The sequence below is a fragment of the Phyllobates terribilis genome, unplaced genomic scaffold (assembly GCF_046119375.1).
Source record: "Phyllobates terribilis strain yellow unplaced genomic scaffold, ASM4611937v1 Scaffold_4__5_contigs__length_816908805, whole genome shotgun sequence".
NCBI classification, from domain to species: Eukaryota; Metazoa; Chordata; class Amphibia; order Anura; family Dendrobatidae; genus Phyllobates; species Phyllobates terribilis.
The window spans coordinates 672,810,130-672,822,848 of NW_027362764.1; the positions used below are offsets into that span (position 1 = coordinate 672,810,130).

General features: G+C 48.5%; 1 protein-coding gene across 3 annotated transcripts in view; it reads right to left on the reverse strand.

The window, feature by feature from the left end:
- The window catches only part of RBIS (ribosomal biogenesis factor), a 43,913-nt gene that overhangs the window by 774 nt on the left and 30,420 nt on the right, over positions 1 to 12,719 (reverse strand). For all 3 annotated transcript variants that reach the window (XM_073679527.1, XM_073679528.1, XM_073679529.1), the window contains 2 exons: positions 12,550 to 12,692; positions 12,360 to 12,473 (listed from right to left, as the gene is read on the reverse strand). In XM_073679527.1, the coding sequence (XP_073535628.1) occupies positions 12,360 to 12,473; positions 12,550 to 12,663 (228 nt within the window). In that variant the 5' untranslated portion in view covers positions 12,664 to 12,692. The remainder of the gene's footprint in view (positions 1 to 12,359; positions 12,474 to 12,549; positions 12,693 to 12,719) is intronic.

Here is a 12,719-nt window from a genome sequence, read left to right on the forward strand (position 1 = left end):
ATAATTCCACAGCGCTTTAGACATTATGGGCACTGTCCCCATTAGGGCTCACAATCTAAATTTCCCTATCAGTATGTCTTTGGAGTGAGAGAGGAAACCCATGCAAACACTGGGACACCATACAAACTCCTTGTAGGTTACCTTTTGCAGCGTTTTTTCACCCATAGATAGCAGTGGGTAGTTTTAAAAAATGCAGGTATCAAGTTTTGCTGCAAAAACCTAAGGAAATTGCATCATGGTTTTTTTTGGGTGGGGAGGGAATAAATCTTTATCAGCATGCACACGAGACAAAAACTGGGCAAAACCTGCTTTTTTGAAGCTGCTTCTTTACTGCCAAGAGAGCAAGTTTTGCCTGCGGAAAAACGCAACGTGTGAACATAGCCTTATACTTACCCGCAGCCATCTTCATCTGTTCTCGGCCCCGCTCCGGTCGGTCTACAGTACTTTGGAACCTGTCTGATCGCTCCAGCATTTGCTGGGCGATCCAGAAGTTCCAATTCAACGTAACTCTATGAAAGCCAAAAAGAGACTCAATAGATTTACACAGAGCTTGTGACTGATACCTTTGAGTTCTGGTCAGATGGTGGCACACGACCAGAACGGAGCCGGGAACAGCTGAAGATGGTGGCTGGTGAGTATGATACTCAGGTCAGGGAACTTACATTGGTGGCGCCACTCCAGCCCTGAAATAAAAAATAATGCTGGAGGTGCTTTAATTACAAGGTAAAATGTAGCATTTAAGGTCAGCATAGGAGATATATATATATAAAATTTTTATTAGTCCCGTGTCGTCGTCGTCGTCCCCCCCCCCACTTCCAATAAGACCCCAAAACACCCTAAGTTCTGCAATGAGAGTAAAAGACCATCTATCCCTATAGGGCAAAACATGAAAAATTATATCCAGTCTGGAAATAATCTACACTAAAGACTCCCTCAAAACTAGTCATAATCACATCAGTAACGTTTGCAGGTAACAGACACTGCGGGAAAAATCTCAAGGGTACAAAGTACCCCACAGGGCTACAAAATACCCCACATGGCACCATATATGAGATCATATCCACGAAGCACAAAATTACAAAATGAAGTGAACGGAAAAAAGACACTGTCCTCTAAGCAGTCAGCGCCCACATATTAGACCCCTCCAGAGTGGCAGGTGACCCCCACTGCTGTCACATCTTGTGTTCACACCTAATGGGCAATGTAAAGGCTGTATGCACAAGTTCCCTACATGTCCTATTTTAATAAAAGCATCACTAAGTAAACAGCAGCACACCCTGCTCCATCCACTTTTATGGGAGCAGTGGTGTAATGTGTGACCCTGCTCCGTTCACTGCATTACTATTCTTATAGCAGTGGACAGAGAAGGGTCACACATTACACTACTGCTCCCATAGAAATGCGTGACCGAGCTCTGCCTACTTCTATGGGCATTAGATGCACTGTTCTGTGGTGTGGGGGAGGATCATTATGATGGCCATTAGATTCACAGCTCTGGGGGGTGTATCACCAGGGCAGGGGCGTACATAGAAATCATGGGCCCCATCGTAGAAGTTCTACTTGACATATACAGCTCTGGCAAAAATTAAGAGACCACTGCAAAATTTTCATTTTCTCAAATTTTTTTCTTTATAGGTATATTTGAGTGAAATGTACATTGTTGTTAAATTCTATAAACTACTGACAACATGTCTCAAATTCAAAGCTAAAAATTTTGTATTTATTTGCAGCAAATGAGAAATCGTCAAAATAATAAAAAAAGAAGCAGTGCTTTCAGACCTCAAATAATGTAAAGAAAACAAGTTCTTACTCATTTAGAAACAACAATACTCATGTTTTAACTCAGGAAGAGTTCAGAAATCATAATTTGGTGGAATAACCATGATTTTTAATCACCGCTTTCATGCGTCTTGGCATGCTTTCCACCAGTCTTTCACGCTGCTTTTGGGTGACCTTATGCCACTCCTGGCACAAAAATGTAAGCAGTTCTTTGTTTGATGGCTTGTGACTATCCATCTTCTTCTTGATTACATTCCAGAGGTTTTCAATGGGGTTCAGGTCTGGAGATTGGGCTGGCCATGACAGGGTCTTGATGTGGTGCTCCTACATCCACACATTGATTGACCTAGCTGTGTGGCATGGGGCATTGTCCTGCTGGAAAAACCAGTCCTCAGACTTGGGGGGAACATTGCCTGAGCAGAAGGAAGCAAGTGTTTTTCAAGGATAACCTTGTATGCAGCTTGATTCATACGTCCTTCGCAAAGATTCACCTGCCCAATTCCAGCCTTGCTGAAGCATCCCAAGATCATCACTGATCGGCTGTGTGCCCACTATGCGTTTCAGCATTTCCGCAGCGGCAATTCCACTGCAGAAATGCTTAAAAGAGGGATTTTTGGTACTCACTGTAAAATCTTTCTTGGAGCCTTCATTGGGGGACACAGGACCATGGGTGTATGCTGCTGTCGCTAGGAGGTTGACACTAGGCAAAAACGAAATAGCTCCTCCTCTGCAGTATGCACTCGCCTACAGGCACCAAGCTCACTAGTTAGTGGCTAAAGCAGTAGGAGAAACATAAAATAACCAACTATGCAATGCCCAATGGGGCACAACCGTGAAAACTAAATGAGATGCCCAAGAGGGCCAACTGGACATATGCCCAAAATCAGGGAGGGTGCTGTGTCCCCCAATGAAGGCTCCAAGAAAGAGATTTTACGGTTAGTACCAAAAATCCCTCTCTCTATCGCTTCATTGGGGGACACAGGACCATGGGACGTCCTAAAGCAGTCCCTTGGGTGGGAGAACACAAAATAGTCACAGACTAGGTCAGACTGCGGGCAACCGCCGCCTGCAGGACCTTCCGTCCAAGACTGGCATCAGCCGAAGAATAAGTGTGGACCTTGTAAAACCTTGAAAAGGTGTGGAGTGAAGACCACGTTGCAGCCTTTCAGATTTGAGAAGCCGAAGCCTGATGGCGAACCGCCCAAGAAGTCCCCACCGCCCGGGTGGAGTGAGTCCTTACTCCCGGAGGGGGAGGTTTGTCTGAGACGCGATATGCCTCCAAAATTGTCGAACGTATCCAACGGGCGATGGTTGACTTGGAAGCAGGAAGACCCTTGCGACGCCCCTCAGGGATGACAAACAGGGCATCCGAACGCCGAAGGGAAGCCATTCTAGAAAGGTACACTCATAGAGGTCTGACCAGATCCAGTTTATGTAGGGATTTCTCCCGTGGATGCACTGGAGCCGGGCAGAAAGAAGGTAAAACAATGTCCTCATTGATGTGGAAAGAGGAGACTACTCTGGGCAAAAAGGTAGGCACCGGCCTGAGCACTACCTTGTCTTGATGGAAGACCAGAAAAGGTGACCGACATGAGAGGGCTGCGAGCTCTGCAACCCTCCTAATTGAGGTAACAGCCACCTTCCAGGAGAGAAGAGAGGCTGAGATGTCCTGAATGGGTTCAAACGGGGCTGTTGGAGAACGCTTAGGACCATATTAAGGTCCCATGGGTCCACTGGAGGGCGATAAGACGGCGCCAGGTGAGCCACCCCTTGTAGAAAAGTCTTGACCCGAGGACGGCGTGCCAAGTTACGTTGGAATAGAATGGACAAGGCCAAAACTTGGCCTTTGAGAGTGCTTAGAGAGAGTCCCGCATCCAGGCCAGACTGAAGAAAGGCTAAAATGACCGGTAACGAAAAGGACATGGGAGCTAGCTGATCTTGTTCGCAGTGACGAAAAAATGCTCTCCAGGTTCTGTTGTATATGCGCGAGGTAGCAGGTTTTCTGGCGTTAATTAGTGTCTGAATGACGTGGTCAGCAAAACCCGCCTTCCTCAACACTGCGGCCTCAACGACCATGCCATTAACTTCAGAGAACGAGAACTCTGATGAAGAATAGGTCCTTGAGAGAGGAGATCCGGACAGTCTAGTAGTCTCCAGGGGGAGTCGACGAGCAGGTTTACTAGATCTGCGTACCAGACCCGTCTGGGCCAATCGGGGGCTACTAGAATTACCGGTACTCCTTCTGTCTTGATCTTTTTGACGACTCGAGGGATCAAAAGGTAGAGGGGGAAAGAGATAGGGCAGCTGGAACTGAGCCCATGATATGACTAGTGCGTCTTGAGCGATCGCTAGCGGGTCGCGGGACCGAGCTACAAAGGATGGGACCTTTTGGTTTAACAGAGAAGCCATGAGGTCGACGACCGGCGTGCCCCACCATAAGCAAATCTGATGAAACACCTCGGGATGGAAAGACCATTCTACTGAGGCAAGGCCCTGCCGACTGAGGAAGTCGGCCGCCTAATTGTCGACCCCCGAAATGTGGACTGCTGAGATTGCCGGAACTGTCCTCTCGGCCCAAACTAGCACTCTTGCCACCTCTTTCAAGACGGGCTTGCTGCGCGTTCCTCCCTGATGGTTAATGTATGCCACGGCCGTGGCATTGTCCGATTGTACGCGGACTGGGAAACCTGCTAGGATCTCCTGCCAGTGACGCAACGCCAGGTAAATTGCCCTCATCTCCAAGATGTTGATCGGTAGGGAGACTTCGTGGGGGCTCCACCGGCCAAGCACCATGTGGTGAAGGAAGACTGCCCCCCAACCGATGAGGCTGGCATCGGTCGTGACCACCTGCCAGCGAAGCGGTAGGAATGACCTCCCGAGTCTGAAGGAAGAGGGGTGCGTCCACCAGGTTAGTAACCTTCTCACTTGAAGAGGTAACCTGGTGCGTCGATCTAGAGATGACGGGTTGTTGTCCCAAGCAGACAGAAGGGACAGTTGAAGAGGCCGGGTATGGAACTGGGCAAACGGCACTGCCTCCATAGCTGCCACCATTTTTTCCCAGGACACTCATGCATAGGCGAAGGGAGCGTGGACTTGGGTCGGAGAGAAGGTGGATCCCCCAATGGAGAGTGTTTTAACTTTTCCCTCGGAAGAAGGACCCGGGCACGGGTCGTGTCGAACTGCATCCCTAGGAAGGTTACACGTTGAGATGGGACCAGGGATGATTTGTCTGTGTTGATCAGCCAGCCTAAGCGAGAGAGTGTGTTCAAGGTAATCTGGAGGCTGTGGAGACAGTCCCTGAATGTGGGGCCTTTGATTAACAGGTCGTCGAGGTAGGGGATAATTACAATCCCCCTGGCTCGTAGAATGGCCATGACCGTCGCCATTACCTTCGTGAAAACCCTCGGGGCGGAAGCGAGGCCGAAGGGGAGGGAAATGAACTGGTAATGTGCGTTCTGAAAGGAAAAGCAAAGGAACTTCTAATGTGATGCGCAGATAGGGATGTGAAGATACGCATCCTGAATGTCCACTGAACATAGATATTCTTCGGCTTCCATCGAGGCGATTACCGACCTGAGGGACTCCATTCTGAAGTGCCGGGTGCCTACTTGTCGGTTTAGCTGTTTGAGATCCAGGATCGGATGTAGTGAGCCGTCCTTTTTTGGAACAATGAAAAGATTGGAGTAAAAAACGGCCTGAAGGAAGCCGGGTTGCAGAGATGGTTGTGGGGGGCGGGACCTGAGAAATCGTGTTCCTGGCCTGGCGTTGAATTCGATTTTGGAGCCGGAGGTCACAGTCTCCTTAACCCAGGCGTCTTCTATCGCCGAGACCCAAGAGTCTTGGAACAGAAGTAGATGGCCGCCCACCCTGGGAGAAGTCCCAGGTGAGAGTGACCCATCATGCTGAGGAAAATCTGTTGGATTGTGATCGGGATCCAGAGGACTTGGAGGAGCGACCCTTTGCGCGCCAGTTGGGAGTGGGCCTAAAGGAAGGCTTACGTCTCTCTCGCGGTGCTGGGGTACGGTCCTGTTGAGAGGAGGGGCCCGGTTGAGCGAACTGACGAAAGGACCGGAACGTCTCCTAGGAAAGGGGCGTTTTGGTCAGAGCTGGGGAAGGGAGGTGCTCTTGCCCCCAGTGGCATCAGAAATGATCTGGTCTAACTTAGACCCAAACAGCCTGGAGCCCTGAAAAGGAAGATTTGTTAGAGATTTTTTGGAAGCCGGGTTGGCGCTCCAAGCCTTCAGCCAAAGAATTCTACGTAAGGCAATAAGATTGCTAGAGACACGGGCTGAGCAGGCAGCGGCGTCAAGGGACGCCGTGATCAGATATTTCCCTGCGTGGCCGATCTGATCCGATAGGTCAGCTAGATCGTCCGGGGAAGCCCCCGTTAAGATGCCCTGCCTACGCTGTTTGGCCCATGCGGACACTGCTTTTAATACCCAAGTTGAGGCAAAGGAAGGCGCCAGCAGCCACAAAGGCTGACTTAGCCAAGGCCTCAACCTGTCTATCCATAGTGTGCTTAAGGGAGGAACCGTCTTGAAGAGACAGCACCGTTTTGGCTGAGAGGCGAGAGACAGGAGGATCCACTGATGGGGACTCCATCCATTTACTGACAAGGTCATGGTTAAACGGGTATAGCATGTTTAACTGTTTCTTTCCTGTGAAGCGCTTTTCTGGATGCTCCCACTGTTTCTGAAAGACACCGTTAAATTCTGTATGGTTAGAAAAAGTGCGTGCCGGGCGCTTAATTCTCTTGAAGGAAAAGGAGTAGTCCTAAGAAGGGCTCTCGTCCTCTTTAACGTGCAGAGTCTGATTAACGGCCAATATAAGGCTGTCAATCATGTCCTGGATCTTGGAATATTGGTCCGTGTCGGAACCAGAGTCTGAATCAGATGCAGAGTTAGATCCCAGGGCGACCTCCGGGGAAGAGGTGCGAGATGCAGGGAGCATCTTGGAGTCTGGAGAGCTGGAGGATGAGCTTGTGCGAGTCCGTTTCTGAGAACGTGCTCTCAGTCTGCCCTTGGGAGGAGGGGGCAGTGGTGCCTGAGAACCGTCCATGGGAACGTTCAGAGCACTGGTGGCCGTGGATAACAAAGGCAAGCGTTCTAGGACCTGCACCAGAGATTGAGATACCTTGGTGATGTCAGACAGACTGAGACATAGCAACAGCCCACTCCGGAGGAGAGGGAGTTCCTTCATCCTGGGTGGCGGGGGGATCTTGGGGTGCCAGCATGGCGGGAGGTTTGCAGGTCGAGCAGAAAGCTGTTGTGAGACCCGTGGGCCACTTAGTACCGCAAAGAGCACAGGCGTAGTATGTGACTATGTGAGAAAGACGGACAGAGAGCTCCCTGGGTTTGGAAATATGTGCCTGACCAGGGATACTGCAGAGGAGGGAGCCTGTGGGTCGGTGCCAGGGCAGAGCCTACCCAATCCTGAAGTGGCCACGGTCCCGTGTCCCCCGTCGGAACTCCGGAGCTCAGGCTGGAGCGGGCTGTTGCCAGGCAGAGTGGTGCCGCCGGAGTCAAGAGCAGAGCTGCGGTGATGAAGCAGCCAGGCAGAGTGATGGCGTCGGCGTAGAGGGCCCTGATGACGAGGGGCGCCGAGGCTCTGATAGGCGGAAGGAAAGGGGGCGGGCTTAAAGGACCCGGCCGCTGATAGGTCCGTGGGAGGGCTTGTGGGCGTGGTGGAAGCGTCACAATGTTCCACGGCCCTGATTGGTTGAATTGCCGGAGGGGGCGTGTACCTGCCGGTAACAGGAACGGCCCACCAGAGACGCCCCCCGGAGAAAGCGCGGGCAGTTTTGCCGCGCATAATGGGGAGGAAGGAGGTGGGGAATGAGGACGCTGCAGATACGAGAGGGGGCGTGGCCTGGAAAGTGCTGCTGAAGTAAGCGCCATGTTTGATGAGAGGGAGGGGGAGAAGCGGGTAGGACAGGCAGCGCTGGGGGCCTGGGACCTGCGGTTGTGAGACAGCAGGAGATGTACCTTTCTGTCCTTTTTTTAGGGTCCCGATACTTCTTTTTATCCCCTTCTGGGGATGGTCACAGGAGGTCCTCCGTGGATAGGGGGGAGATCCTGGCTCTTCCTTCTGACTGTGTCAACCCCAGAATCTGGGGGAAGGTCACCGCAGGGACCACCGTCTCCCTCCCAGGCCGCTCCGAGGAGGGGGCTGGTGTGGGGAATAGGCAAGGACTGGCCACCAGGAATCACTCAGACACAGTGAGGTGACAGGGGATAGGTCCTGCCCAGCGGGTCCGAGAGTGGGCAATGCCACACTGCTCTCTCAGTCGCTTGAGAATGGGGATAACAGGGGACGCAGTGTTACCTGTTAACCCTGAAGAGCTGTATCTAAAAAATAAAGAACAAGTATTAATAAAACACAACAGGGTTGGATCTGTTAGGATCCAGTCTACCTTCTACAGACACTAAGCTTAAACTGGTGAGCTTGGTGCCTGTAGGCGGGTGTATACTGCGGAGGAGGAGCTATTTCGTTTTTGCCTAGTGTCAACCTCCTAGCGACAGCAGCATACACCCATGGTCCTGTGTCCCCCAATGAAGCGATAAAGAAAAACGCTTGGTAGAAGGTCTGCCATGTTCCCCAATGATAATCCGCATGTGCACATGCTGCGGAAATTTCCGCTGCGGATTATCATTGCGGAAAAATCCGCAGCACTACCAATTATTTTGCGGAATCGTGGCGTTTTTGCCACCATTTACTTGCATTGGATTGCATGTAATCCGCATCACTGCATCTGTACATGCGGACAACATGTGTTTAAATGTGCAGATGGTACCCGGGTTTGGAGAAGAGGAGACTCTCCTCCAGACCCGGGTACCACAGTACCTGCAAAAAAAAAAAAAAAAAAAAGATAAAAAGAAATATTATACGTACCTTCTGATGGCCCCCGGTGTCTTTGTCCTGGCTTGCCGGCAGCTCGCGGCAGACTTAAGGACCTGCGGTGACGTCATTTAGTCATGTGACGGGTCACGCGACCGATGACGTCGGCAGGTCCTTTAGTCTACCGCGAGGTGCCAACAAGCCAAGACAAGGACACCAGGGGCCATCAGAAGGTAAGTATATATTTATTTTTTACCATTCTTTCGGTCACAGTATATAAATCCATGCCGGTTGCATAGATTTATATAGTGTGACCAAGTTGTCAAGCACTTTCCAAGTGATGCTAAAATTGCTTGGAAAGCGCTTGACAACCCGCATACGGAAAAGCAAGTGAAGAACGCTTCACTTCCGCTTGTCCCTGGCAGAAAAAAAGCATGTACAATCCACATGCGTTTTTTCTGCCAGGGAGATGCAGAAACGCTCAGGAAAAATCCGGAGCATTTCTGCATCGTGGGCACTTAGCCATCCTCCATCAAATTTCACAGCGGGTGCAAGACTCTGTGGCCTGTATGCCTCTCCAGGTTTCCGTCTAACCATTAGACGACCAGGTGTTCGGCAAAGCTGAAAATTATACTCATCAGAGAAGATTACCTTACTCCAGTCCTCTATGGTCCAATCCTTATGGTCTTTGGCAAACTTCAGCATGGCTCTCCCTTTGCTTCTCATTGATGAAAAGCTTTTTTCTAGCTTTACATGACTTGAGGCCTCTAGGAGCCTGTTATGAACTGTTCTTGCCGTGCACTTCACCCCAGTTGCCATTTCCTTTTGTTGGTCACTTGATGTCATCCTGCGGTTGCTGAGTGACATTCGAATAAGATGACGGTCATCCCGGTTAGTGGAGAATCGCTTTTGCCCTCTGCCGGTCCCCAATGTCTGCTGTCCCCAATGTCTGCTGCTTGACCTTGTTGTAATGGACTGCTGTCTTTGAAATTTTAAGGATGGAGGCAACATGACGCTCACTGTATCCCTCGGCTAGTAAAGCCAGAATTAAGCCCTTCTTTTCCTCACTCAAAACTTTTCTTTTCAACTCCTTTGGCATGGTTAAAAGTTATTTTTTCATTCACATTACTTTTGGGCTATTCCTAGCACTTGTTTTGCCATCCAGCTTGTCCTATTGCAACAAGAGGATTGTGACGACCACAGCAGTGTTTTTTATACTTTCCCTCGTTACATAAGATTTGGTTCAGGTGATCACCTAATCATTAAGTAGAATGAGGTGGACTTTGGTTGCACTGGAATGGAAGTCAGACATGTAGAGATGGTGATTTTTAGAAAACGGTGCAGTGGTCTCTTAATTTTTGCCAGATATACAGTACAGACCAAAAGTTTGGACACACCTTCTCATTTAAAGAGTTTTCTGTATATTCATAACTTTGAAAATTGTACATTCACACTGAAGGCATCAAAACTATGAATTAACACATGTGGAATTATATATTTAACAAAAAAGTGTGAAACAACTGAAAATATGTCTTATATTCTAGGTTCTTCAAAGTAGCCACCTTTTGCTTTGATGACTGCTTTGCACACTCTTGGCATTCTCTTGATGAGCTTCAAGAGGTAGTCACCAGAAATGGTTTTCACTTCACAGGTGTGCCCTGTCACGATTAATAAGTGGGATTTCTTGCCTTATAAATGGGGTTGGGACCATCAGTTGTGTTGTGCAGAAGTCTGGCGGATACACAGCTGATAGTCCTACTGAATAGACTTTTAGAATTTGTATTATGGCAAGAAAAAAAGCAGCTAAGTAAAGAAAATCGAGTGGCCATCATTACTTTAAGAAATGAAGGTCAGTCAGTCCGAAAAATTGGGAAAACTTTGAAAGTGTCCCCAAGTGCAGTTGCAAAAACCATCAAGCGTTACAAAGAAACTGGGTCACATGAGGACAGCCCCAGGAAAGGAAGACCAAGAGTCACCTCAGCTTCTGAGGATAAGTTTATCCGAGTCACCAGCCTCAAAAATCGCAGGTTAACAGCAGCTCAAATTAGAGACCAGGTCAATTCCAGACAGAGGTCTAGCAGCAGACACATCTCTTCAACAACTGTTAAGAGGAGACTTTGTGCAGCAGGCCTTCATGGTAAAATAGCTGCTAGGAAACCACTGCTAAGGACAGGCAACAAGCAGAAGAGACTTGTTTGGGCTAAAGAACACAAGGAATGAACATTAGACCAGTGGAAATCTGTGCTTTGGTCTGATGAGTCCAAATATGAGATCTTTGGTTCCAACCACCGTGTCTTTGTGCGACGCAGAAAAGGTGAACGGATGGACTCTACATGCCTGGTTCCCACCGTGAAGCATGGAGGAGGAGGTGTGATGGTGTGGGGGTGCTTTGCTGGTGACACTGTTGGGGATTTATTCAAAATTGAAGGCATACTGAACCAGCATGGCTACCACAGCATCTTGCAGTGGCATGCTATTCCATCCGGTTTGCGTTTAGTTGGACCATCATTTATTTTTCAACAGGACAATGACCCCAAATACACCTCCAGGCTGTGTAAGGGCTATTTGATCAAGAAGGAGAGTAATGGGGTGCTACGCCAGATGACCTGGCCTCCGCAGTCACCAGACCTGAACCCAATCGAGATGGTTTGGGGTGAGCTGGACCACAGAGTGAAGGCAAAAGGGCCAACAAGTGCTAAGCATCTCTGGGAACTCCTTCAAGATTGTTGGAAGACCATTTCCGGTGACTACCTCTTGAAGCTCATCAAGAGAATGCCAAAGCAGTCATCAAAGCAAAAGTTGGCTACTTTGAAGAACCTAGAATATAAGACATATTTTCAGTTATTTCACACTTTTTTGTTAAGTATATAATTCCACATGTGTTAATTCATAGTTTTGATGCCTTCAGTGTGAATGTACAATTTTCAGTGTCATGAAAATACAGAAAAATCTTTAAATGAGAAGGTGTGTCCAAACTTTTGGTCTGTACTGTAGATAGATAGATATAATTTCAGCGGAGTCATGGCAGAGCATATCTCATAGCTTTGCGGACCTTACAAAGTAATTTTGATACTATTGAACCCCCTAGATTCCCCATATACTCCTCCATATAGTATAATGGCCCCACATAGTCCTCCATACACTATAATGGCCCCATATAAAGCAGAGTCACTGTGTTGAGATCACAGCAGAGTGATGATTTCTCTACTGTGCTCTGAAAACGGCGGTGAGCAGTGATCTGCAGCCTTATATTGTACTACTGCGATCACTGCTTCCCGCCGCTGATACTCACCCCATCCAGGACCTCCGCTTCCTGCATCTCCTGTCATCACTCCCAATCCAGCAGCTCCTGTCACCACTTGGCTGAGCAGTGACAGGGGGAAAGTGTAGCCCGCAGCATATGCTGTGGGCTTAACAAAAATGGTGCCGATCTCCTCCCACAGCTGTGACATGAAAAGCCCAGGTCACAGCAGGAGATGTAATCGGACAGCGACCGCAGATTCCTATGTACAGGAGTTGCGGTAAGTGTCGTAACACACCAGGAAATGCAAATGGCAGCTCCCAGTGGCTGCAGAAAAAAAAATAAAATAAATAAAAAAAAAAAAAAACACCGAATTTAACTTTGTATTACAAATAATTGATTATATAATCAATAATTATTAATACAAAAATAAAAATTGCAGCACCTTCCCTTTAAGGAATCGGGCCCATGATCTATACCCTAATGTCTTGCACTCACTGACCTGACTCTCCTTTGGTCCTGCTGCGGGCATCTTCTTTATCTGGGCCACATTTTTGTGCAGCTGGGTAAAAGCCTGGTTTACTTTGCTGATTTTGTCACTTGTTGCAGCATTGATCTTTAAATTTAAAAAAGAAAAGCATGAAGAATACAGACTCCAGGTAGCATCAGCCGGGTCCTCGCTCACATCTTACCTTCTTCAGGTTGGACATTACAGGCTTTGCTTTATTTTTGGCTTTCACACTCTTAGTGTTGGCAATGTGAAATACATTCTTTTGTTTCTGTCCTTTTCCTTTGCTTTTGGCCATTGCTGGATGCGCTTCAGATCTTTGTTATTCTGGAAAAAAATATATAAATTGCATTA